The sequence below is a fragment of the Cylas formicarius genome, unplaced genomic scaffold, assembly GCF_029955315.1.
Source record: "Cylas formicarius isolate icCylForm1 unplaced genomic scaffold, icCylForm1.1 PGA_scaffold_7__23_contigs__length_41026272, whole genome shotgun sequence".
Taxonomy (NCBI): domain Eukaryota; kingdom Metazoa; phylum Arthropoda; class Insecta; order Coleoptera; family Brentidae; genus Cylas; species Cylas formicarius.
Genome location: NW_026844352.1, coordinates 33,781,948 through 33,809,366, shown reverse-complemented (window position 1 = coordinate 33,809,366; position 27,419 = coordinate 33,781,948). Strand labels below are relative to the sequence as shown.

General features: G+C 37.3%; 1 protein-coding gene across 1 annotated transcript; it reads left to right on the top strand.

The window, feature by feature from the left end:
• Positions 1–341: 341 nt before the first annotated feature.
• On the top strand, positions 342–27,386 carry LOC132704565 (soluble guanylate cyclase 88E). Its single transcript, XM_060674639.1, has 12 exons — positions 342–514; positions 14,458–14,636; positions 14,703–14,984; positions 15,438–15,643; positions 16,312–16,435; positions 18,110–18,254; positions 18,794–18,920; positions 18,980–19,331; positions 19,484–19,616; positions 22,322–22,780; positions 23,191–23,606; positions 23,833–27,386. Exons 2-12 carry the CDS (start codon positions 14,469–14,471, stop codon positions 23,965–23,967), a joined length of 2,547 nt encoding a protein of 848 aa, XP_060530622.1. The 5' UTR covers positions 342–514; positions 14,458–14,468; the 3' UTR covers positions 23,968–27,386.
• The last annotated feature ends 33 nt before the right edge of the window (positions 27,387–27,419 follow it).

The following is a 27,419-nucleotide window of genomic DNA, read 5'->3' as shown; positions in this document are numbered from 1 at the left end:
ATGCTTAAATTGGAAAATACCCAGATTTCTACATAATTCTACATGTTTGTGTAGGTGAACCTCATCCAAATGAATTTAGTGTGCATATTGAGACTATCATACCTCAAGTGGTGGTACGATTTTGTTAGAGGTAATTTTTGCGATAATTTGATTACTTTTTTTTACTGACCACGCTGTATCTTTTTGCAGAAGGCTCGAAGCTTGTTGCATCTGTGTGGTGTTCATTCTGGGACGCGGAAAGCGCGGATCCGCGGGGGAACGTCGACGCGTGCGTCGCGACGCCTAGAAGCGTTCCCGCGCCGGACAAACGTAAGATAGTGTTCCCCCAGACTCGACGGGAGTTGTCTGTGTAATTATGACGTCGAATCCAGAGTACCACGCGGTCGAATCAGTTGGTGCAAGTCGTTAACCGATCCGGTGCAGTTCGCGCAGGTTCTATGCGTTCGCAACGTTTCGTCCCGTGCCTGTAAGAAAGGGGGTTGAATTTTTCGCGTACGTCGTCGCCTAGAATAAGGTAAGGGCGCAGGCCCGCGTCAGAGGGTGACCCGCAGGACTCTGTCCTCGGGCCGGTACTGATTCGAAGGAATCGGTCGCGATCAGATATATGGAATTTAGCACTAAGTAGTTTCAAGATGTTATTTTTTAAAGAATTTATTTGTTAGTTTCGTTTTTGCCAAACCGTTAATCAGTAAAATTTTTCTTATGTATCTTTTTTATTTCATTTCATTTACTTACACCGATCTGCAGGCGAATGGTAGAGCATAATGAAATGGAAACATTGTGAATACATACCAACATAATACAAACATTAATGCATAGGAATTTAGAAAAAGAAAAAACACAAACAAATATTCCTGAGTCTATTTTACATCCCATAGAATACAATTGAACACTGCCACACTCTTGAACAGAGCTGTTAGGTATGTCCTCTTAATAAAATGCCATTTTCTTTTATCTAAATGAAATGTGTGCTATGTTACTGCTAGCAAAATTTTGTACTCTAGCCTATCTAAAAATTTTTGCATGATATTTATTGAAGAAGTTGCCACAAAAAAGATACTCTTTAAATTTAAAAAAACTGTTTAGTTAGTGGAGTTATTTGAGGTTTCAGCAAGTAATGCTGTCATAATGATGTTCGGAAAGAACTAAAATGAAAAATATCATTCAATCAATCAATATCATATCAATTTAAACCTTTTCGAAATTAATTAAAAAAAGAACGAGTTCTAGGAGCCCCTTTTACCCAACCCGTATCTTCCGAAAGATCCATTTTCTGCTGTATGCTGCTGCATATGTATTAATCAAAATATCGTTGAAATTTCGTATTTCATTCACTCTAGAAATTAGAGAAATGGTAGTTTTAAATGAAACGTACTGTAAAATTTTGGTTTGTATCTCTAAACGAGCGCTGCAAATTTTCGCTGATTCGATTATAATGTCCAACGCGGTATGCAAATACCCGAACACCAGATAATTGTATCGACATATGTCACCCTAATGTTTGTCATTCTCGTCATCGATATTGCCGATATGCAGATACGTTAGGTGTTCCATTATGATTTCTACAGAACTAACTGTAACCATTTCCTAAAAATATTTTGGTTGCTAACATCTATCAAGTAACAATGTGTGCATTTTTAAAATAGTTGCCTTTCTTAATTATTTTAATAGTGTCAGAGTTTACAGAATAATGTATAAGTTGTTTAACTGGAGGTTACGAGCGCGACTACCTATCTCTTTTCCCGCGCCTCTGTTGCTGCCGGTGAGGAGTGAAATACGTAGACGGTGGTTTTTATTGGGTGCGCACAAAAGAAACAAAAAAGAGCACGAATACATTACTTTGCTTAGAGTGACTTGCCTTCAGAACTGACAAACGTCAAAATACTATGGTTAAAATCTATCGAAAACATTTTTTTCTACTCCAGTCTGTAAAATGCCCAATTACACACCGATCTAGCGTGCGGGAAGCGTGACTTTACGTCAGTTTCGTTTCTCGCGGATCCGAGCCACTTCGGACATTTCCGCGACTATTCCGCGTTTTGTCTTCTCAAATAAAAGGGAATAGACAAAAAATGGAAGAACGCACAGCACCGTTGTCAAATACATACTTTAGGCCGACTTATCATTGGTTGTATTGACGTTTCTTCTGTTAAATCTTCTATTCAAAATGCAAACTAAAACTTAATGCTTAGAATTTAGCCACAATAGATAAGAGACGAGATCTTCGTGAAAGGTTGACGTTTGTTTCTCGCATCGACCAGTTCGTCCTCTGATAATTCTTTATTGCAGTTTTGTTAGAAGCCACCTTGAATGAATACGCTAACCATATTGGCAGGGTTCACCGAAACGATTCACCAATCATCCGTAGGTCTCGCTAACTCATTCTTTCATTTATTTAGTCCACGTAATGCGTCCTTAATAGCTGGAGTGTGGATATTTTTATATTCTACTATTCCTTTGCGTATTTGCTTGTGTATTTTAGAGTTCTACAAAACTTAAGCACAAAATCAAATAAAAAAGGGTGAAGCACTTTGATAAGTTGCTGGCAAACTGGTTTAGTCAAACGAAACAGCTATTCAAAATTTTAATTATACAATAAAAAGCGATCATTTTGGACAAGGTTTAAGGTTACATAATTCCGTTGTCATCATTGCGCAAAATATGGTCCCATAATAATAAATTATGTTTCTAAAATAACATAAGGGACCGGGAAATAATTCTATTGGTTCGCATAAACACCCTCACTTTCTTTTCTTTCTATTCAATCGCGATCAAGAATAAGAGCCTCGGCAGGAATTCTGTGACCGCCATTGTTCGTAATTAGGGTGCCAGCTTAATAAGAATACGTCGGAAAATTGATTCGTATTTAAATCTAATTTGTTTTCCGATTTTTTTTTTGTATCGGGATGGATCTACCGAAGCGTTCATGCGAATCGGCAATGAATATTTCATTTTGGCCATCTCGGAAAATAACATCTTTCAGACTCCGAAAAATAAATAAAAAAAACGTATGTTCCGAGGCGGGCATCGGTATGGGGATGTTGGCAACCGGTTTTTAAAATTTTTGTTTTTGGATTTCGGCGGCAGAAACTTCGAATCATATAACAAAGAATTCATCAGTTTCTGTTTAGTTTTAATTTTCATCGTTCGAAGGAGGTAAAGTCTCAGATGGAATTCAGATAGAGGCTTTCAAAACGTCGGAAGAAGATTGCTCGCTCACACTTTTGCTCAAGTTTTGCTCAATTGCATATTCAAGATCGGAGTAATCCCTAGAGACACCAGTCAACCTTCGTTGCTTTGGCCAAGAAAGCTAAGTGCAGGTATTGCAAAGACTACAGAACGATCAGTTTAACAAGCCAAGGTTATTCCTGAAAATTGTTGATTTCAGAATATTCATCAAATATGAAGAAAACGTTGGCATGTCTCAATTTGGGTTTAAACGTGGTTTATGTATACTGAAAAAAACAATAGTCTGAAAAAAATTCTTAGTTGTTTTAAAGAAATATTTGTTTGACGATGGCCAAGCAAATTTTGGAAAAATGTATTTGAAGTAAGCTATTATCTTGTTTCGGGTTTAAAGGCCGTCGTCGATTGGAATTACTTCCTAACGTTTCGCTAGCACGAGTGGCGAGCTTCTTCAGAGGTCCTTCCATCTCCGATGTTGGACGTAGACTGACGATTTCTCCTGCGCAGGTTGTATTTATGCCGATTGGTGGTGGGCGGGACTTGTTCCGCTTCGGTTGGTCTCGGGATATCGATCGGTACTGCTCGGGCGTTCCTAAGGATCGGGTTCCAGATTTGGTTGAGTCTAAGGGTCTCCTCCTTTCGGTTGAAATTGTGTGGGTGTTTTTGTATCTCAATGGCTTCCCTGACTAGTCTGTTGTGATAGCCGTTGACCGATGCTAGTAACTTACAGCTCTCAAAGTGTATCCTGTGTTCCCCGCTGCCCAGTGCGTGTTCAGCTACTGCAGACTTCTCTGTATGTCCTAGCCTGCAGCTTGCTTTATGCTCCTTAAGTCTCGTTCCCATTGATCTCTTGGTAGTCCCGATGTAGACCTTTCCGCATGAACACGGAATGCGGTAGACTCCCGCAGCTGAAAGTGAGCCCCTCTTGTCCTTCGCTGACCTGATGGTCTGCTGGATCTTCTTTGTAGGCTTAAAGATTGTTTTGATGTCGTGTCTTTTCAATACTCTGCCAATCCTGTCGGTGACACTCGGAATATACGGCAGATATGCGTGGGAGGTGGAGGGTCGTTGCGAGGATTTGCGAACCGGAGAACCTCCAGATGGAACTTGAACACCTAAAAACTGCGTTCGAGGCAAATGGCTACAGCAAGAGGGAGATCGAGAGATCAATGAACTCAAGATCATCAAGATCACGGGATACCGAACAACGACCCTCCACCTCCCACGCATATCTGCCGTATATTCCGAGTGTCACCGACAGGATTGGCAGAGTATTGAAAAGACACGACATCAAAACAATCTTTAAGCCTACAAAGAAGATCCAGCAGACCATCAGGTCAGCGAAGGACAAGAGGGGCTCACTTTCAGCTGCGGGAGTCTACCGCATTCCGTGTTCATGCGGAAAGGTCTACATCGGGACTACCAAGAGATCAATGGGAACGAGACTTAAGGAGCATAAAGCAAGCTGCAGGCTAGAACATACAGAGAAGTCTGCAGTAGCTGAACACGCACTGGGCAGCGGGGAACACAGGATACACTTTGAGAGCTGTAAGTTACTAGCATCGGTCAACGGCTATCACAACAGACTAGTCAGGGAAGCCATTGAGATACAAAAACACCCACACAATTTCAACCGAAAGGAGGAGACCCTTAGACTCAACCAAATCTGGAACCCGATCCTTAGGAACGCCCGAGCAGTACCGATCGATATCCCGAGACCAACCGAAGCGGAACAAGTCCCGCCCACCACCAATCGGCATAAATACAACCTGCGCAGGAGAAATCGTCAGTCTACGTCCAACATCGGAGATGGAAGGACCTCTGAAGAAGCTCGCCACTCGTGCTAGCGAAACGTTAGGAAGTAATTCCAATCGACGACGGCCTTTAAACCCGAACCAAGATAATAGCTTATCAACGGGCCGCGAAAGCCTTAACCAATTTGTATTTGAATTATTCATACTGAAATTGTTTGTATCAAATAACTAAGTATTCAAACAAATACTTACCCGTTTTTTAATGGATGCTCAGGAAATCTCACAAGTATTATTTATGTGAAATATGCATTTATTGGTTTTAAAGAATTGTTTGTTAGGAGTATATAATTTATATATAAAATATAATATTACATAAGCTAACTAAATAGTTACACAATGGACCAAATATTTGTGTTGGTTGCTGGTATATCTGAATTTTTGTGCATTTTTGCTAATGTAATTATAACAATCTTATGTTAATGTTACCATATGAAAAATGAAATTAATTTGAAATCTCTTATGGAATAAGTAATGTTTCCATCTGATATTGAAATTTAAACTTTTACTAGTAAATGCTTAATAAATAACTCTTTGTTAAGCTGAAACTTTAACAAAATTGTTCGAAAATTGTAATGTATTTGTTTTTAGTGAGAGTTCGTTTTCGCTAGGATGCTTCTTATATACAAAATGAGTTTGTCAACAACAACAAATTCTGTCACATAAATAAATTAGTAATAATGTTAAGATCGTTTTCGTCTACGCCTATATGTTGTTCTGAAATAAGTTTATGTTTATAGATTATTAATACTTCTGGCCTAAAATAAAAATACATGTATAAAATAAATATTTATTTAAGTTTAAACTGAGCCGAGTTAAAAACTAAATATTAAAAAACTAATTTTAAATTATTCTAAAACATTTTGCTAAGTGAATCAGAGGAGCGATAGTTTGATATAAGCAACTGAGCAAATCCTGTTATTTTTTTATTTGTTTTAAATAAATAATTATTTGCTATAAGAAAAATCACAAAAAAAAAATCAAACAAACAAATGAAATGAAACAAATTTTCGAACTTCATGGTTGCAGTCTGTCGAATTAGTTTAGTTTACACTTGATAACAGGAATTCAACTGTCCGTGTAATTAAGTAAACGAAAGACAATGGAAGTTCGAAACTTTTTGCTTCGTTCAATAATCAAAATGGCCGCTGACAGTTTGTTAATTCGAAAGTTTTCAGTTTGAAAGAAATCTAAATTACAGTTTGTCCTAGCACTATTTAAAAATAGGTACAGAAACTATGACACTTCAATCGGCGTACTATTTTCTTTTTAGCCCTCAATTTATTACTTTGACAAACGAATTGCCGCTTTTACTGCGGAATATATCTCACATCTGGCCATGCCATCTAAGTTGGGCGTAAATCCCTTGACATTTCGACCAGGACCTTACGTGTCAAATCGAAATTAAAGTTCGGACAAGGAAAAATGTAAGGAATCTAACGACGTCTTAATAATCAAATAATATTCAGCTAAAGGTGCCGAGAGCTGGTCTTTGTACGTTTTGCTGGCACCTTTTTCCCAAGCTAAAAGGATATCCCCATTATCCTTTGCCACTTCGTTCGATGCGAAACCAGACGTATTATCAGAACGATGATCCTTCCGAAAAGGAAAAACGAAATGTAAAGCTAAAAGCAAACAAGATAAAAAAAAGTGTATAAGGGATAAACGGACTGGTGCGTAATAAGCTAAACATGGAAGGAATGTGTTTTACATGCTACGAAAAAAATACGAATACGAATACAGAATAGCTGTAAAGTACATATAAACGTAATTAAATTTAAAAAATCTTATTATCGTAAAGAGTGTTTTTATTTACTCTCTCTCTCTCTCTCTCTCTCTCTTTCCCTCTCTCCCTGTAACGTATTGATAGTGAATTTAAAACGAAATTTAAAATAGAACGGTTATAAAACACTTGAAAATATAATTGCATTTATAAAATTGCTTATCGTTTATTTTATTAATTTTCTGTATTTTTTTAACACATTTTATAATGCGCAAGGTAAATTGGTATTGATCCCTCTCCCTCTTAATCTGGGTATTTCAACTCCCGTCTGTAAAATGTATAATTACACAGCGATCTAGGGTGCGGAAAGCGTCACTTTACCGCGCCAGTTTCGTTTCTTGTTACTTATTTATTTACTTGTTTATTAAACACACTTGTTGCGTAATATGCTATTATTATTTCTTGATAGGCAGATTTTTTAAAGTAATATTATTATTATTATTATTATTATTATTATTATTATTATTATTACATATTTACATTTTATAGAGTGACCCTATCATTTTTTCCGACCTGATCTTGCAAATATAACAATTAGCGATTATTTGTATTCCTTAAGTCTCATTGTTTTTGGATGGTTGTTGTGAAGTGTATTTTGTGATGGAACGATGGAACACTTAGTATCTCTAATGAATCTCTCTAATGAATAAATTAATAGAGTGACTTGTATTGGGATAGTTTACGAGCTCTGTAAATAAGAGAGTCGATAACTGATGATTTTTGAGTCAGATGCTGATGTGACAATGCATTAAAGTATCGGTCTATGTGCGTAGGTTTTCTGTAAAAGAATGACTCAATGTTAGATCTGATTTTCTATTGATAAGAATATATATAAAAAGTAAAACGTATTAAATAGCTGAAAAATCTCGTTGGGATTCTTGACCATAAGGCCAAATAAACAACAGTATCCTCAACATCATTCCCATAATTGTGGTTTTAGATGGAAGGTGTCGAAGGCTTTCTTCTGAAAGACTTCTATAAATATATTCGCGATGACTGCCGATAATGAAGCTCTTCTGAAGTAATGTTGAGAGTTTCCGGAATAGGGACTTTGGTAAAGGATTCCACGTTTAAACTAACCGGAATATCGGATCTAATGTAATGGTTTTTAATTGTTCAATGAAATGAAAGGAATTAAACACGAACCCTGTAAAGCCTTTTAATATAAAAGCTAGATATTTTGTTAGAAAATATGTTGGAGAAGCAATAGTGGTGACAATAGATCGAAGGGATAATTCTAATTTGTGAATCTTAACAAGTCCATAGAGACGACGAATTTTTATTTTTATTTATTACATCTTTTTTAAGTTAACGATAGGATCCGTCTGTAAGAAAAATCTTGATTTTTTTGAATTGAGCTGGCTTTTACTTGATGAAAATCCATTTAACAAAATAAATAAGAACTAAAAGTTCAGATTTTTACGAAATTATATATTTTCACCGTGTCTTTATCAAATGTAATATTTACAAACTACCTGCAACTATATATTCCGAAAAATATTATTAAAACCTTAATTAATGTTGTTGTGAGAATTTAAGTTCAATAATGGAGTGGTATTTAAATCTAATTGATCGTTAAGCAATACATTTGAATGTCTCATTTTGTTAATCTCCATGGCTTCCAATAAATTTAATTTTCTACTTTTTGTAGCTGTATGTAATATATCAAAATTGTCGTCAAAAATGTGTTTTTATGTGCTTAAGTGTGTAGCATAATTAGAATCTAGACTAGACTCTTTTATGTTCGTTAATACGTTTCTTGTTTGTCCAATATAAATTTTAGGACAAGATCCACATTTCAACCTGTAGACACCTGATTTTTGAGATTTTGGATATTTCGTTTTATTGTTTTTTAAAAAATTTCCTATTGCGTTGTTAGTTCTGAAAGCTATTTTTAAACCACATTTTGACAAATGTTTTAAAACTTTTTCGCTCGGTTCTCCTATGTATGTAACTGTTTTAAATTGTTCGTGTTCTATATTAGGTTTCGGATAAATAGAGTTTACTGTTGTCTGGATTCGTTTTTTATTTATAATGTTATCGATAATGGACGGATTTGTTTAACGATATTAAGTTGTTTGTTGTAATTTTCTGTTGAGAGTGGCGTATTAAGAAGTCTGTGTATAAACGAGTAAAATGCAGCCATTTTGTGTATATAAGGATGATTTGAGCAGTTATATATGACTGTGTCCGTGTGTGAAGGTTTATGGCTACCATAAACCATTATTTTCTTGATTTTTTTTTCTGTTATTCACTTGTGTTCATGTCCACTTTATCGGCTTTTCGAACTACGATGTCGGGATAAGATTTTAGAGATTTTCGAGCAATGGGTTCAGGTTTTGGAATATTAGGTTTAGGAGTTTTGGATTTTTGCTATTTCAAACAGCTGTTTGAGATGACAGTTTGTTTAGGTGGACTCAAGGACGAAGTTGGAACCTTTTGCAAGAACTGATTTTTTCGTCTCAAAAAGTTAGTGCCATGATACATGTACCACAGTGTTTGGTTGTTAAGAAGAGTTTAATGGCTTGACGAGTGCTAACTTTAATTTTTCAAATTTTTGAATGCGATTTTGGGTACAAGATAAAAGAAGATTTTCAGTTTTGTGGTGAATCATGTTGGAAATTGTATCGAACTCGTATGGGGACAAGATGGAAGCAATTTCAAGATGTAGAGAAAGAAGAGTCTAATTGATTTGGTCTATTTCTTTACGGGTATGATGAATTCTGTATCGAAATAAAGCAAAACTAGATTTACGCAGAATTTTTGTAAGCAGATGAGGTTTTGACATAACTTTCCGCTTTTGCGTTTGATGTCCTCTCCATAAAGGTTTGTTACTTTTTCAAAGAAACTTCCACAGGAGTTGCGGTTAAGTTTGTTTTGTTGCTTATAGATTTCTATAGATTATTTGATTTTTCGTTAGTAGAAGAATCGATTGCATGCAAGAATTTCAGTTTTATCGAATAGAATCAGCCTTCCTTTAGATCCGCCTCCCTCAAACAATATAAAAGCAGTAGAACGCAAGCTAGTTTTTAGTTAAAATCTGAGAAAGCTATCAGGATGATTGGTGAAGCGTTAGCAAGTTTGATTTATAAACAACCGACGCAGAAAGAATACAGAAGATTTGTAAATAGTGTCCTTTACACGCGAAAATTACGAGTGTTTCTTTTTATCCGCCGTACCTTAATCCCACGCAAATTGCCGCGAGATTCGGTTCTCCCATATTTTTCTTAATTGGTTCATTTGGATTTTGGGGGTATCGAAGTCTTCCTCGTCCCCTCAACCCCTCGAAATACGACCCGAAGAATTCCTGTAGCAAAATATAAATTTTTCTTTATAACGAAGCCTACCGTGATTTTTTTTGTACGAGAAAAGACCCGGGAAAAAAATTCAGAGTATGAAAATAAAAGCGGACGTTTGCTTTTTGATCTGTCGTTTGCCATTGGGAATAATAAAATGCGAAATACATTTTGGGGTTCGCCATAAAGCTTCCGCCATTGTCTCTGAATCGTGAACTCTACGTATTTACCAGTACACCGGGCAAATCGTCTGTCCAATGGCAGCCAATATAAATCGTTAAAATTATGAGTGGAAAATCACTCGTCTCCCCACGCTTTCGGTGATAGAATTGATTTGACGATATAGATATAGAAACATAATTGTGTAATTTTCGTAGAAGTCTTCGCGCATGCCCCAAAATTTCACACCCTGACCTGAACCATTTTTTTACTAAATAGCAATCTTCATACGCGTAACTCGTTTTTCACTGAACTGTTAACGCGATTTGGGGAAATTACGGCATCCAAACTGAAAACTGTATAATTGAATTTTTTCATGGTTGCTTCAAAAGTTTGTGTACCTACGCAGGTTCTCTATATTTCTAGTAGCTATATAAGGCCAACGGGCCCTATTGCAATATTTACTTTATAACTTTTTCAAATTTCGAATCGTATATCGTGCTGCTGCAAAGCAACAGACAAAGTTAAACAAGCGCTTTGCTCGAGAATTTAATTCCTGGGAGGGTCGAAATTCATATTGGGGAAAACGTATTCAAATATTAATTGTCGATAATAAAGTTTGAGGAGGTATATTTACCCCAAATGTAAATGTAAAATATATTTTTTATCTGTATTTTGCGTGCCTATTTTACAAGAAAACAAGTCCATTGTCCAATAAAAGTAAAACCAGAAACACCTAGGTAGTTTGTTTTATGTTACGTAAGACAAACAAGTAACACGAAAATGATTTTGATTCAGGTTAGAATTTACTGTTGTTCGTTTCATTGAAAGGGTGCAGGTTTATGGTTCTTCAACTAAGTTTATACTGAAAGCAACAGTGGACGTTGACTTGTTTACTGTCACGTGACGTCAAGAGTTGGCAAGCGAATGGTTCAAGTAGTTCGGTCTGTTGTCTTAATGTGGACTATCTGACAGGAAGCAAATAAAAAGGATGTGTATATCCGGTTGCCGAAAACCAGGGTCGATCTTCTAATTATAAAAGTGAATCCCGGACAACCGGGCGATTTAACCCCTTACAACGTCGTAAGTAGGAAACAATCCACAGCGGCAAAGCGACACTGAAGAGTTTCTAGTCATTTTTTTTGTTTGTTCCTATGAAAACAATTCTTTTTTCAATGGAATACTAAAATAGAGCCGAGGCACGTACTATGTAAAACAACTTAAGAGATTAAAAAATTAAACAAGTTAAAACGCAGTAAACATTTTTTAAGCTTCGCAAAAATAATAAAATTAAAGTCATAAGGTAGGGATAATTTTTTATACAAACGAACTGTTATTATTTGCGAAAATTTTAAATTCTTATTCTTTTTTTAATCACTTACGGGTGATCTTTTAGGTGGGGTGAGCAAGTAGACGGGAAACACCCCCGTACGTAAGGGCGCAAGAAGGAGATTTCCTCTCGACCCCGCCGCTCTCCCTAACTCCCTTAAAGCGTCGCGATCGCTTCTCTCGCGTCTGCATTCAACAAGTTGGAAATATCCGCAACAATCAACTAGGTCGACCGGTTAAAGTATCGACCTAAATAGACAAGCGCCGACTTTTGGGGCCTCGCTGACGTTGCTCACGTACCCCCTTTAGCGGAATTAAAACCGCAAAAGGCGAATAAGACCGAGATTTATTACTTCTGGGGTAAACCGATCTCATTCCGCCCGACGTTGCCAAACTTTAAAGGTTGCCATGCTGAGAGCAAGACCTTCGTGTTTTTTTTATTTTACTTTCTTTTAGTCAATTTGCACGAAAATTGTGATTTGCGCTCCTTTTTTTCAGTTTTGAACTAAAATAAGGAAAAACGGGAAATTTCTCACGAGTTGGCATCACCGTCCAGATTCAAACTGAGACGGGACAAAATTGTGATAGGCTGCTTTCCTGCCCTCATCGCAAGCGATCACCATCTAATAAAGAGTTTATAACTCACAAAACAACTACGAATATAAAGAAAACATAGCTATTAGCCAACTATAATTTAATAATTAAAATTTCTGTTCAATTTTCAAAATGGGTTATATGGTTCCAGGTGTTTAAAATGACCCCCACGAAAGCTACAATCTTTGATTGTTAACGAGCGTATAAAAATAGATACATACGGCTTCGATCAGACGAATCAAAACAACAATAACAATTATTAAGCATAGTATTTTATTATATTTAGGATGCAATTATATTAATGTGGTTTCCGATCCATTCTCGACTGCTTAATCTGCCGTACGTGATGCGATTGACGCAAATTTTGTGATTGTAAAATGTGTTGTTATTGTATACAGACTTATATTGCTTTTGCTGAAATTAATTACGGTCGCTTTAGATCGAATTATTTACTATATACTCTTCGAGTAATCGTATCAACTTTACTCATTTCTGTACTGTAAGAACAGTTTAGTGTCCCGGGTAGTCGACTAGATTATGTTGGGTTTTCATTATTACATTCATATTTTCATTTTGATGAATGCAAACAATTTTCTTAACTTATGTTGTTGCTACTCGCTTGCGACTTCGGTTAATAAGCATGGGCGAATATCTGTTATTAGAGATAAAGCAATGCGATTTTCGCAGTACTGCTTGATTTTCCTGAAACAAAAGATGCCGATTGTATTAATGTATAGGGCAAAACGGAAAATTTGCTTCAGTCATCCTTTGTATTTTAAACACGCTGTACCGTAATGAGATGATGAAAACGAAATCTTATTTACGTACAATTGTACAATCCAGTGCCGTACTCAGATTTTTTGTAAAAGATATAATTTTTAAAATGTTTTGGTTTGATTTGATTAGTAAATTTAGGTTACATCTTTTATACATTTTTCAAAAAAAACTGATTCCACTGATTCTTTGTACTTAGATTTTTTTAGAAGTGTAAGTTTTCTGATACAGTCCACAAACACCATGCATATTTCTTAAAAATTCGATTAAGCTTTTTAAACGCTTTTTAAAAATGTGTAATAGGAAATATTAAAAAAAATAAGTATGTATAATATTTATACTTAATTAGCTTCCCTAAAATTCTAAAATTTTAAAAATAATTCTCGAGGTTTGCGATAACTGTCTTGAAGCGTCAGTCTCTATTTCGTGCATTCTGTGCAATAACAATAATAATAATAACATAAATAATATGTTAGGTTAAGTTAGGCAAAGATATGAAACACCATCATACTTTTTAAAAATTCGATCGTCCTTCTTAAATACTTTAAAAAATAAGTATGTATAATTAGTTTTTATACTTTATATACTTCCCTAAAATTCTACTATATATTTTTTAAAAGAAATCGCAAAGTATGCGAAAAATGGCCAGTTCTTTTTGAATTCTGTAGTTTGTGTTTGCAGTATTTTTTTTTGTAATGGCAATAATAACAGTAATAATTTTTCAAAGAAACTTCCACAGGCTACTGTAATACTTTTTACAAAACTTCTGGATTCTTCCTACGTCGGTTTTAACTGAGTCGAACTTGCTAAATTTTCGTCAATCAGCCTGTTGGCTTCTTCAGAGCTTGACTGAAACCAGTTTCAGTCAAGCTCAGACGAAGCCGACGAAGGAGGAACCCAGCAGTTTTGTAAACGGTAACAATAGCAATAAAAGTAACAATAATAATATGTATAGCAGAATAAAATTTAAATAGATTAGACCAATATTTCAAAATATATGATTATTTAAACATATGTATTTAGATAATTATGCATTTTTAAAAAGCGTATAAAAAGTGAAATTAGATTTTGAAAAAATATGCATTTGAAAAACATAACTTTAGCTCTTAAAAAAAATATCTTTAGTAAATAATCTGAGCACGCCACTGGATTCAACGTAAAAGATCTATTAAATTCCCTTTTTATTATCTTTTACGATACAAAGTGTTTAAAAGACGTATAACTTAAAAGGGCAAATTTCTCTGTTTTACCAAGTATCTCAAAAACAAGGCCAGCTAGGATTGTAACTGAGATACCTCGCAATAACCACGAAAAATGGAAAATTCAAATGAAAAGAAATGAAGCTGGTTTTCAAACATTTGTTAATATTTGAGCTAAGAATTTTTTTTTCTAGAAATTTCTGTCATAATTATCGTCATCATAAATATTCTATATTCGTTAAAAATTGATGGCGTTATTTCAAGCGATATTAGAGTTTAAATTATCAATTTCATCTCGCGTCAGTCAAATCGTATTTCTTCCGCAGACAAATGCAAAATGTACGGATTAATAATAGAAAACATGGCGGAATACATCAAGCAAACGTACGGCGAGGACAAGTGGGAGGAAATCAGACGCGCGGCTCAGGTAGACCAGCCAAGTTTCAGCACGCACCAAGTGTATCCAGAGGGGCTCATACCGAGACTCTCGAAGAAGGCCGTTCAGGTTGGCATCTCTGAGTCTACCGCCCCAAACAAAACCCATCTACTTCTTTCAAATTTCCGTTCTCAGATACTGAAGGTGAGCGAGAAGGATTTTTTCGACCAGATGGGCGTCTTCTTCATAGGTTTCATCAGTCAGTACGGCTATGACAGAGTGCTGTCCGTTCTGGGGCGGCATATGCGCGATTTCCTCAACGGCCTCGATAATCTGCACGAGTACTTGAAGTTTTCCTATCCGCGAATGAGGGCGCCTAGTTTCATTTGCGAGAATGAAACAAAACACGGTCTGACCCTTCACTATCGCAGCAAACGGAGGGGATTCGTCTACTACACGATGGGGCAGATCAGAGAGGTATAGTCCTTAACGTCAACATTTTTGGCTCTTACGAAACCTTAATTATCTCTTTGATCAAACTTATTCGGACAGAGACAGAGTACAGTGTTCAAATTAAATTTTAATTAAAAATTGAAAAGTTAAATACGCGGTTACATATGAGGTTAGGGAAAAAGTGTATATTTCAGAGTGACAAACTTTAAAATATAATATAATTTTGTGGAAATCAAAAACTGAAAACGCATCGCACAATAAGCAGTAGCTTCCCCCACGAAATTGGCGTCAACTGTCATTCTCACGGCCACGCCTCCGCATTCGAACGAAAACGGTTTAGTGATTCGACCGTCCTCGGCGTTAGGGCAATAACGGTTATTAAAAACTGTTTAAAGTGTGTCGATATTCATACAGGGTGTAAAAACACAAAAATACATACACATAGATTTCTCCGTTTGTAATGCTAGTCGTTTGCAGGTGGCCCGGCATTTTTACCACAAAGACATGAAAATCGAGCTCGTGCGGGAGGAGTTGCTGTTCGACATGGTCCACGTGACTTTTCAGCTGACGTTCGACAATCGCGCGTTCACCCTCGCCTCCCTGACGATGACTAGGGAGGAGAAACACTTGCCGATAAGCGCGTCGGTGTTGTTCGAGATATTTCCGTTTTGCATCGTATTCGGGTAAGTTTCGAATTTGATTTGCGCGTCCTTGGCAGCGGCAAACTTCACGGCATGTCGGCCCGTGTAATTCAATAAAGTCAATAAATGGCGAATAAACTTCACGATGATCGCGGATGCACTCTCGTTATCGTCCTCCGCGTCGAGATATATTGCTGTCCCTTTGATTATCTATTTCTTATTTCTCGGACACGTGTCTGCACTTTGTGTTTTTTTTTTGGGCGGGAAGGGGTGGCGGTATTTTTGAGTTATACTTTTTTATTTGCCTTAAACTCGTCAAATCGTCTATAAGATGACCACCTGGATCAACTCGTGCGTATACTATGGCTCACGTGCTTCATTTTTGAGTTTATATGAAATATCTCTCTTGATGTCGTTTTCAATTTTTATTTATTTTATTCTGTTAATTTTGTTCTCTCTTGATTTAATTAAAGTTTAATGCAACTATAAACCTTTTAGTACCACAACGTAATTTCAAAGAACCAGAAAATAAATACGGTCAAAAATTTGTATGGTAAAACAACATTTTTAACTCAACATATCCAATATGCTGGGAAAAATTAAGAATATGGTTGGTGATAATGAAATTTTATAAAATACACTTTCTCTGGATTGCTATCTTTATAATTACTCTCTTCTCTGAATATACGGAGTATAACTTTTCGTTTCAGATCGGACATGATCGTTCGCAGCATCGGCAACTCACTGATGGTGATAATGCCCGACCTGTTGGGCAAAAAGATCACCAATTGGTTCGACCTGGTCAGGCCGCTCACTGCTTTTAAGTTTAGCTCGGTAAGGGTTTCAAATTCGTCCAATATTCCGAAAAAGGGGAGAACAATTTGTCTCGTGTCTCGAGGTCGCGTCCCCATAACAATGCGCTTATTGTGCTACAACGCCATTAAGCTAACAGTTTTCGCCCTCCATTGTGACATAATTGGTTTTTGATCGGCACGTGATAAAACGCTTACCTCGCGAAGAAGATATTTAATTAACACGTACAGCGACAATGTTGTCCAATAATTTCATTGTCGAGGAAAATGTACCTACCCCGCAAATTTTTATTCTTATCAATGTCAACAAAGTCAAAAGCATTTTATAATCAAACACACTAGTGTACAAAAAGTACGAGATTGGACATTTTAAGCAGTATTTCGCCCGTTCCCACTAACATTTTTAACTGACACCTAACACTGGATGACACCTTAATTTAGGCTGGGGGAGACTTTCGCTTGGTAAACTCCGATAATAAAGTTGTATCACTCTATTTGATATCTAACTTTAGGTGCCCGATATGTGCCCTTACCTAAAGCACATCGAACTATATCGAACCTCAGAATTGTCAAAAATGAGTGCGAAAACAGTGTTTGTTTGTCATGAATGAATAGGGAGTTGCGGGTTTTCGAGGATTATCGCGTATTATTAAAACTATGGAAAGAGTTCCTCGAATATACGATATTACGATTTATCAATGCACTAAGTGATGCGAGGTGCGGACAATACATGCCTCGTGAACTTACTGAGAATTTATGTTGTCCAAAATAGCAACGTCACTAACTATTCACTATACACACTATTAATCATTTAATTAATTTTTTTATTTATATCCATTTCAACACCGAGTGAGTGAGCGAGCAGCGAGCGGCATTTCGCTTGAGGAACAGGCTCAGCCCATTCGGTTTGCCGTTCACAATATTAAACTTTTAACCAAGCAATTGCAAAATCTGGAAATGTAAGAAAGGCTCATTTAAAGTTGAATATTTTTGAAAGCTTTTTTTTACGTGGAAATATCGCTAGTTTTTTAAATTTTGTTTGTTTTCTGAAAGTTGAATATTATTGACTCTAAGAAGAAGAGAAATACTGGCTCGGCACTTCTCAAGAGACCAATTTCTCAAAATGGAAACTGACGCTATTGACTTTTATTTCACTAAGAGCAAGTTATGGGCTACGCTGCGCATACAAATAGTGTTTGATTAGTTTTTATGGAATAAATAATTCGTACACACCCAAAGACCGTTGCCCCAGTGCTGAAAAGCACGAAGTAATAGTATATTATGCAACAAGTGACTTTACGGACGTATGCGGTTTTTGCTTTTGACGGTTTTTCCGGATATCAAACGACCGCGGCTTTCTGAAATTGCTGTCAAATCGTCATGTGACTTGACTAAGTGAGTCCCTTTTTTGCATACACTCTTTGTGTAAATTGAATAAGAGAATGTTTTAAAATAAACGAGCCCTTTTAATTAACAACAGTCAGATGGAAGATTAGCACTGATAAATTGCGCTTTTCTGTCGGAATCAAGTTGGACTCTTAAAATGAAATAAATGATAAGAGAAAATGATGCGAAGTTTGTTTTACAATCCAATTGCACGAGAAATATGCAACTTTTTTTTAAAGTTTAGTGTACCAACTGTAGTATGCACTACTTATATTTTTATTTGTAAATTCAGTTTTCGGTTATTTTTCAGATATTAAACCGCACGAATAACATATTCGAATTGGTAACAGTTGAACCCATCCTTAACGATAAACCATCAAACGGGCGCAGAGAACTGATACTTAGCGACGAAATGACAGACTCGTTCCTAGAAGAGAAAAGTCTCAGGCTAAAAGGTCAGTTCGAAGGCTCTTATGTATCACATTTCGTCCGAAAGAGGTCAATCTCGTTATGAAAACAATTGGTTAGTTAATGCTCCTGAACTTACTCAGTCTACAAAGTAATTTTGCGTGTTTCAGTTGGTGTTATTCTAATAATTCGGTTTTGCACTTGATGTCCATTTCACAAAAGCTTGTTAATTTTTCAAAGCAACTTCCACAAACTACCGTAATACAATTTACAAATCTTCACGATTACTCCTGCGTCACTTGTTGATGAATTGAACTTGCTCCGAATCGGACTTAAGCGATCCAGAAGATTTGTAAATAGTAATTGGTTAGTGACTTTTTAAAATATCTGCAGAACGAAAAAGTACATTTAAGTGAAAACTGTAGCTAACATCTGCTTGAAAGCTATCATAAAAACTGAAAAATTATAAACAAAAAATATATTTATCGTAACGCACATTGCGTAGCTATTATCCCTAGATAAAAGTGAAGAAATAAATGGATACCAACCCATTCGAATTGCGAAAATTGAAATCAAATTGTTACAGGTCAGATGATCTACATGGACAACTGGAAAATGATGATGTACCTCGGTACGCCGGTCATGCCCGACCTTAACTCACTCATTAACTCTGGATTGTACATAAACGATCTATCAATGCACGATTTCAGTCGGTAAGATCGCCAACAACAAGGCTCCGACCCTTGTACGACCCTCTCTCGCGCACTTTCAGCGACCTAATGCTGGCCGGTACCCAGCAATCGGTCGAATTGAAACTGGCCCTCGATCAGGAACAACAGAAGAGCAAAAAGCTGGAGGAATCGATGAGGAAATTGGACGAGGAGATGAGGAGAACGGACGAGCTGCTCTACCAGATGATACCTAAACAGGTGGCGGATCGACTGAGGAAGGGTGAGAATCCCATCGACACCTGCGAGATGTTCGATAGCGTGTCGATACTCTTCTCCGACGTCGTCACCTTCACAGAGATCTGTAGCCGGATAACCCCGATGGAGGTGGTGTCTATGTTGAACGGCATGTATTCAATCTTCGACCGATTGACGGAACGTAACAGGGTGTACAAAGTGAGTATACTAAACCCGGAGGGTTTAAGAGTAGAGGAGGCGAAAAGTTTCGAGCCATTGTCGGCATATTTAATTTTCTTTGGGTACAATATCATTGGCGCCAACTATATATATTGGGTGACGTCTGTCTACCTTATCGCTGCTGGAATCAGGTGGAGACTATTGGGGACGCTTACATGGTGGTAAGCGGGGCGCCGGCCAAAGAAGGCAATCACGCGGAGAGGGTGTGCGACATGGCTTTGGACATGGTCGACGCCATTACCGATCTGAAGGACCCCTCCACAGGTAACCAGTTTCGTTGATATTATTGTGCTGGCCATGAAATAATGTGGCAATTTTTGTGCACAACGAATTTTATCTCTAAGAGTTTCAAATATATTAAAAATGATTGCACCACAAATGCTGCTTTGCAAAGACTTTTTTTTCAATTTGGGGAAATTTGTGTCAGTCACTGAAAGACGTTAGAATAATTAGCTTCGGGTTATCCGAGGTTTTGTGTATGAGCACTAGTGTCCCTCAAGGAACAATTGTAGGACTCTTGACGTGTTTCCTGCACGTCTTCAGTTTTTTCACATATCTTTTTATATTGAAGAAGCCTATAGCAATAGCCAGGATTAACTACGACTTTCATAATGTTTTAGGTCTTCTTATACATACACCAGTAAATTGGGTATGACTGTGTTGGCTCCATTAATCGGCGAATGAAATTCATAGAAAGGTGTCGCAGGAAGAAGGTGCATAATCTTAAGTTTACATGTTTTCGTAAAACTTGTATGATCATAAAGGATATTTATTTATCAGCATGGCTCCTAAGATTAAAACATTGCTTTCTGAAGCTTTGGTTTAATCATGTTTAAAATAGATTGACTCAAATAAGATTCTAAAATTGCAGAATTTCCGTCTGGGGTTAATCTGGTGTCAGAAAATATAGTCCAATACGCCCATACGTTGACAATAAGTAAATGGTAAATTGCGAATAATAGTAGGATAATTACTAATATAAAATTTTGTCACAATTTTATTATTTATTATTATTTATTTATCAACGGGCGAACCGCCCAATATAAAATAGGATTCACATAAACAAAATAGTAAACAACAAAATAAAATTGAATTAAATTAAACAAAATTAAAATTAAAACATAATGAAATAGACAGACCTTACCCTAATATGACAAACATTGGTTTTCCAAAATATTAAATATTGGTATAGTTAGTCGACACGTCAGTAACAATGGTATACAAAATTATTGCGAGGAAAAGCGGAATAGTATTACCGACAGTCTTTAAGTTCCTTCTTAAATATTCTTGCACTCTGGAAGCAATCAAGTTGATCAGAAAAACGATTCGCTAGTGCAGCTAATCTAGTAAGAAAATAACTCTGCCCATAGTTAGTACGATGGAACTCCACCTAGAAGGGGTGGTTTATTCTGGTCTGGCGGGGGGGGGGGGGGGGGACGCGAAGCCTAATCTTACATAACAGCACAGGTCCATGGGAATTTGAATGCAGTAGATTATAAAAAATGGTGAGATCCCTCTGCATGCGACGAATCTGAAGATTTGTAAGTTGGAGCGAGTTTTCCAATTCAGAGTGATCAACGTCTTCAAGTCCTTGGTGCTCCTTAAATGCTATATACCGCAGGAACCTATGCTGCACTCTTTCTATGGCCTGTATGTGGACGTTATACGAAGGTGACCACACACTGGAACAATAATCTAGGTGTGGACGGACGAGGGAGCAGAACAGTAATATGAGAGACGGAACACTCCGGAAGTCCAGTGTACAATGCTTAATAAAGCCCAAAATCTGAAATGATTTAGACACAATAAATGAAACATGTTGCTAATTACGGAGGGCTGCAACAATGGTGTCCCTTTTATGTTATACGTAAAAAGTATGGGGTTTCTGCTCCGGTAGAAGTTCATTTGTTGGCATTTATTAATATTTAGTTCCATTAAATTCAAATCGCTCCATAGCGATAGATGATCTAAATCGGACTGGAGTTTAATACAGTCAACGGCATTATGGACTCTCATATAGAATTTTAAGTCGTCAGCAAATAATAGGAAACATGCGTGATGAAAACATGAGGCAATATCATTCACATAGACATTGAAGAGAAGGGGTCCCAGGTGCGATCCTTGTGGAACACCTGAAGGCACTCTAATATCGGTGGATTGGAAGCTCTGGACGCGCACTATCTGCACTCTATCAGTAAGGTACGATGTTAACCAGTCCAAAAGTTTTCCCTGGATTCCAGTGTTTCGCTTTTTTTTTTTATTAAGATTTGATAATTTACTCGGTCAAAAGCCTTTGAAAAGTCTGTGTAAATGGCATGAACATGAGACCCCCCCCCCTCCAATGTGAACATGAGCAAGTTTAGCTCAGTGAAGCGATGGGGGAGAAATCCAAATTGTTGGTCCATGAAGCAACCTTTAAAGCCAGCAGATATTAATATTTGTTTTCCGCGAAGACTTCACAGAAATGTTTAATAGATGTCTTTCGTATAGCATTGAATCTATTTTTAATCAATTTCTGTTCGCGATCTTTAATTAATCTAAATAATAAATTTGTGTTTAAAAAGAAGGAACTCTCGTAATTAAGTGTTATCCTCTGTTTTTATTTAATTTTTGTTTTCCTCCCTTAAGATTTGAAGTTGAAATTTTTAATTTGTTTTCTCCTTAATGTTTTGATATTTAAATTATCAATATCAACCAAATTTATTGAATAATGAATGAATAATTGTAGATGTATACATTAAATCTATCTACATTAAATGCTAGGTTGGAAAATTCCCGTGTGTAAATGTCAAAGATCATAGATTGATTGAGATTGATAAATTAGTGGAAACTCACTCAAGATTTTCATTAATTAATTAACTGATTTGTCTCTGTTGACTGCAAGTTTCTAAGCATACTATCGCTGGTTAGTACCGAGTCATTCGTTTCGATACTCCGGAGAGTTCCTCGCTTAAATACCTTTTCTTTAGGGCACCATCTACGTATAAGGGTTGGTGTCCACTCGGGGGCAGTTGTAGCGGGTATCGTGGGTCTGAAAATGCCGCGGTACTGCCTATTCGGCGACAGCGTCAACACGGCTTCGCGTATGGAATCCAGCAGCGAAGCCATGAAAATACATATCTCTCAGTACACCAAAGAGTGTCTGCCGTCGTCCTACAGGGTGCAGGAACGCGGAGAGATTCAGATTAAAGGCAAGGGTACCATGAAGACGTACTGGCTACTTGGCCGCGATTGCAGGACCCCAGTACCTAGGCTTGCGCGCGATGTCAAGTGCGCGTCGCAGGAAGCGATCGCTGTTAGCAGGACATCGCTCACCGCCAGCCCTAAAGAATTCGGTCGTACGGTAGCGTACTCGCCCATCACTTTCCAAGATGTCGCCCGGCGCAGTATAGCGAGCTCGCCGATTAAGTCATCGATATCGAGCAGAGGTATGCAAAAAACCGAAAAGTTTTTTCCTTCTTACTACGTAGGGCAATGGCTTTTATAGTGATTCTAAATCACATAGTGTTACTAGTACTTTACTGACGACTCCTTCGTCAGCACCTTAAATAGGCGACCTACCAAAACTGAGGTCGTTCCAATTCAGATTGATCATGCTTAATACAGGGTGTTATGGAATTTACTTCATATTATTTAATCGTGAATCTTCGACTCTTTTTCTTTGCCATCTAATTCCGATTAAATAATTATTTTTTATAACCTTGGCAATACGGCGATCAGTTCTGATTTGACGCACCTTACTCCGTCTTGCAAACGAATAGGGTAGGGTAACAAGCGCCTTGACAGCGATGGGTCATGCATGGCTTTCCAAAATTAAACTACTTTTCGCTTCGTCCAGATTTTAGGTCAAATTCCGCCGGTCCCGGATGTCCTCTCTGGGACCCGGACATCGTATTCGGCTCGCCCGTTTCCCTGCGCGAAGATATCGAAGATCGAGAAGACGATGACGACGATGTCGACGACTTCGTAATGAATCCGCAAGGCATCGTCGATCCCGCCTGCGCACCCGGTATACTGGTAAGGAGATCGACGGACGGTAACTATCTCCTAAAGCCTCCCGATGGGTTGGCGATGAAGAAGGTTGAAATTGGTGGCGTAGAGAACGTGGGTGAACAGACAGAGCCGAGGACGGAGCCCGAGTTCGGGATCTCGATGTACAAGTACGCGAAGAGGCTGCACAAGAAACGCGATTGTCTTCATCGCAAGGACTTGTCCGAATCCAAGAGTGACGGCGACCTCAAGAGAAAAGATGTGGTAAGAGAATGGTCAGTCATACCGTGCAATTATTTCAATAAAGTCAAAATTTCGACCCTCTTGCCAACAAAAAAAAAAAGAAAATCATACGCACAGATTTTTTCAATTCTGTAGTTATCCAGCTACTTTGGCACTGAAAAGGAGTTGGCTTTGAATTTCCGGAATAAGACACTAGTTTACGGTCGCTTTCAAATCGAAGAAGTAAATATTATTTTGACGTCGGCAGGCGAAAGTGGGAGTCCCATACAGCAAGAGTCAGCAACACTTTGACAAGACCGCGCAGAAACATCAACAGTGCTGCTCGGGTTTCAGTCCCGCGCAGAGGCACAGACTGCCGCACAATAACTGCGCGATCATTTAGGCGAAACGGATGTGAACGTATTTTGAACCCCGTAGAGACCATCACCGACGATAATCGAACAGAAAACAATAATACTCCCCGCTCTGTCACTTGTGTTTAGTCAATAATTCTACTTTGACACCCGGCGGGCTTCCCATCCCTCGTCACATTCGTTCTTGCTCACAAAAATTAAGAAGGCGTTAAATGTTTGATTATTATTATTATTAACGTCTTTATTCATCATAAATTACAAAGGAAAAACAAAAGAAACAATGGAAAATATAACAATTGCATTACATGCTGGAATGGACGTTTTTAAGCTTAACCTAACCGGAACAACAATAATTTATACTAAATCCTAAATAAAAACAACATTGATATGTAATTACGGAATGTTACCTGCAGATAACAACTGATCCTTGAGTCTCTTTTTAAAAGTTTTGATCGAACATTTAAGTGACCCAGCTTCATATCGAAAAAAAGAAAAAAAAAAAAATAAACAAGCACTAAAAGGTGGACAGAGAGAAAGGAATTAATCTTTGTGTGAAGGGACTTTTCTCTGTTGGGGATTGTTGGCCGAAGTCAGTCTAGTAACTCTTCCTATGCCAAAAGTTGATCCCCTGTCTTTCTCTACACCTATACAACTTGCTGCTTTAGGGTATCTATCCCAGACTCTTCCTCAAACACTCTATTCGTCGTCTACATCATCTTTAAAATAATCTTCCTTCGAGTATTTTGTCGTTGGAGTGGGGATGGACTTGAGTTACGATAAAGGGATTGTGTGTGAGAATGAATGGGTATTGTTTAAGGTTTTTAGTGCCTCAACTGTTAATTCCTGATTATTCACCACTAGTTTGTTCTTTCGCATCTTTGCGCTAAATTATTTCGATTTAGCAAGGTTTGAAAATTCATATAGAATTTTATTTTCCTCTCTTTTCTTGTGTCAGATCTTGTCACACTTATGACAGCATTTTTCAATTTTCTCGCATTTTTAAGTACATATTGTTTACTTAGTTCACTGATAAACTTTCCTATAACTTGTCTGTATTTCCCATGTTTCCTTTCATCAATTTTAAAGAAATTATCAAGATCACCGATTTTTATGCTAACGTCTAGCCTATTATTGAAAACATCCAGCAAAACTTCTTTTAGTGGTACACTTTCTTCCTCAGAAAGCCCAAATACAAGAATGTTTTTCCTCTTTGATATCTTGAAATGCAATTTTTTGTTTAAGCTTAATATTTGCCGCTTGGAGGGCTTCCACTGAAGTTTTTCAAGTCAGAAAAACCTACCTTGAAACATGCACGTTCCCTGCTTTATATTTCCTACACTGTTTCTGATTTTTTGAAACAGCTCAAAAATGTTTTCCTTCGTAACGGAGCCCATGATATTACGGCAGCAGCACAGTCTAGTAAGTAACCAAAACTGTGGCCACGCCTCGAACGCAAGCGTACCGTGTTTTGTTATTTAAACCGACAAAATGTTGACTTGATAATTCTATAACCACCATTCTTTTTGCAACCAATCGACTTACCTGACCACCAACACATTCGCTTATTTCTTCAGTCGCCTTACATTAGTAGTACGACAATTCCAACGACAAACCATCCACTTTAAATCACTAGAATTTGAAAAGTTTCGAGAGCAACTCCCGAACGATATATATTGCCACTTGCCTCTAAATTTACGATCGTGGTCCAATGTTGTTGTTGTGCTGTTGTTCTGTTATTCTGTTGTGACTGAGTATAAAAATACGTATTTATACTATTATTTGAAACCACATACATGGAAAAGAGGTTGGATTGGATTGGATTTACTTCTAATGGGCACGACTACAATGGGTCAAACATCCGGAAACCGTGTTAACTCACACATCATGTAATAACATATCACAAATCCATAAACATCCGCATAAGACGAACACTATTTCCAAAATTTATAAGCACTGCGCCTTGATCACTTCAGATAACAAATACACACAACAGAATTTAACATTAAACGACACTAATTTCAAATAATTTCTACAGTTTTTGGAACCGGGCAGGAGCAACGTTCGCCACGTGCAATGGTTCGTTTCCGACCCGGAAAAGAGGTTACATCTTGGCAGTCAACCATTTAACGTCTTTCTTCTTCTTTACTTCTATTGGCCAGACCTGCTAGGATCAAACGGTCAGTTTACAACTGTGGTTCAACTTTGACACAAGTTAGATTCACAATATCGGATCGACACATTTACTGGAACTTGTTGGCAAAAACAAATAAACTCTGTTCACTTTGTGGATGGCATTGCGTATGACTGGTCGTTCCTTGTTGACTCCCTGCAGATTCTGCTGTTTGCGATAGATATCTCTTGGTATCAGTTCTAATTGCGATTGTAGTCTAGGTTTTGAGTGTTTACAGCCCCGCTATTTTCGTTGTTTGCCCCGGTTGGAAACCGGATAGACCGGCAGAACTGGGAAAGTTTTTTTTTTGTATGAGAAGCCAAGTAAATGCCGATAAATACATTAGCAAATTCAGAAGTTCTGAGTTCCATTCCAATTTTATTGACACCGTTCCTGTTAAACTTTTCAATTCGCTCGCTCAATTTTAGCATGATGAAATAACTTGCCCATGTCCATAGGGTGAATATTCCCTACCTTCTCCACCATACCCTCCAAGATGACAAGGAATGGACCTTTATCTTTAAGTAAATGTCTGGTCTTGCTATTCACAGTTCGCCTAATTTTTGCAGTAATCCTTCCCACTTCTGGATTAACTTGGATGCCCTCGGGAAACTGAGATTTAATTAAATTAATTTCTTGGTTCAGGAGATGAAGCTTTTCGTTACATGGCACGTCAAAGTACTACACTTGAAATAAAGCAGCTATAAAAAATGATTCACCTTGAAGGATCGCAATAACGAACAAAGTTCCTTGATAATTTTTTGTTTAGCTGCGTTTCTGTTATTTTTACGTGACGAATGCCGCAGAATCATTTTAAATAAATAGCGTTTTGTCGTTGTTTAACTTTTAAGACGAAATGCACACTTCCGGGCGCCAAAGTAAAATTGGCGCTTATAGACACAAGTAGCGTTGCTCTATATCTAGGAGGCGGTTGTGATTGTGTTTGAGAGAATCGGGCGAGGCTGATTCTTAGAAAAATGTTATTTTTCCATGTATAGTTTAGTGAATAATATGTTGATTAAATATCAAACGAATTTAAATGCCCGAGTTTTATTATGGGTACCTTCAATCGCGATGGCGATAAGCGCAGATTTATGGCGGCTATGAACAGCCTTCGCTAAAATGAAGAAGTAAGTCAATGCGGTATTTGTAGTTAGTTTGTGTAGATTATGATGCATCGCATTAGAAAATAAGTTTTTTACCATTTAACATTTCTAATTAAAAACTGGCACATTGTATGCAGGTATTTACATACTATTTACGTAATCGTTTTTCGAACTTCCCGGCCGATAGGAATTATTTTGTTCCTTG

Coding starts and splice junctions, on each gene's coding strand:
- LOC132704565 (XM_060674639.1), top strand. CDS start 14,469: ATGTACGGATTAATAATAGAAAACATGGCGGAATACATCAAGCAAACG. Junction 14,637..14,702: donor TCTCGAAGAAGGCCGTTCAG/GTTGGCATCTCT, acceptor TTCCGTTCTCAG/ATACTGAAGGTGAGCGAGAA. Junction 15,644..16,311: donor CCGTTTTGCATCGTATTCGG/GTAAGTTTCGAA, acceptor TTTTCGTTTCAG/ATCGGACATGATCGTTCGCA.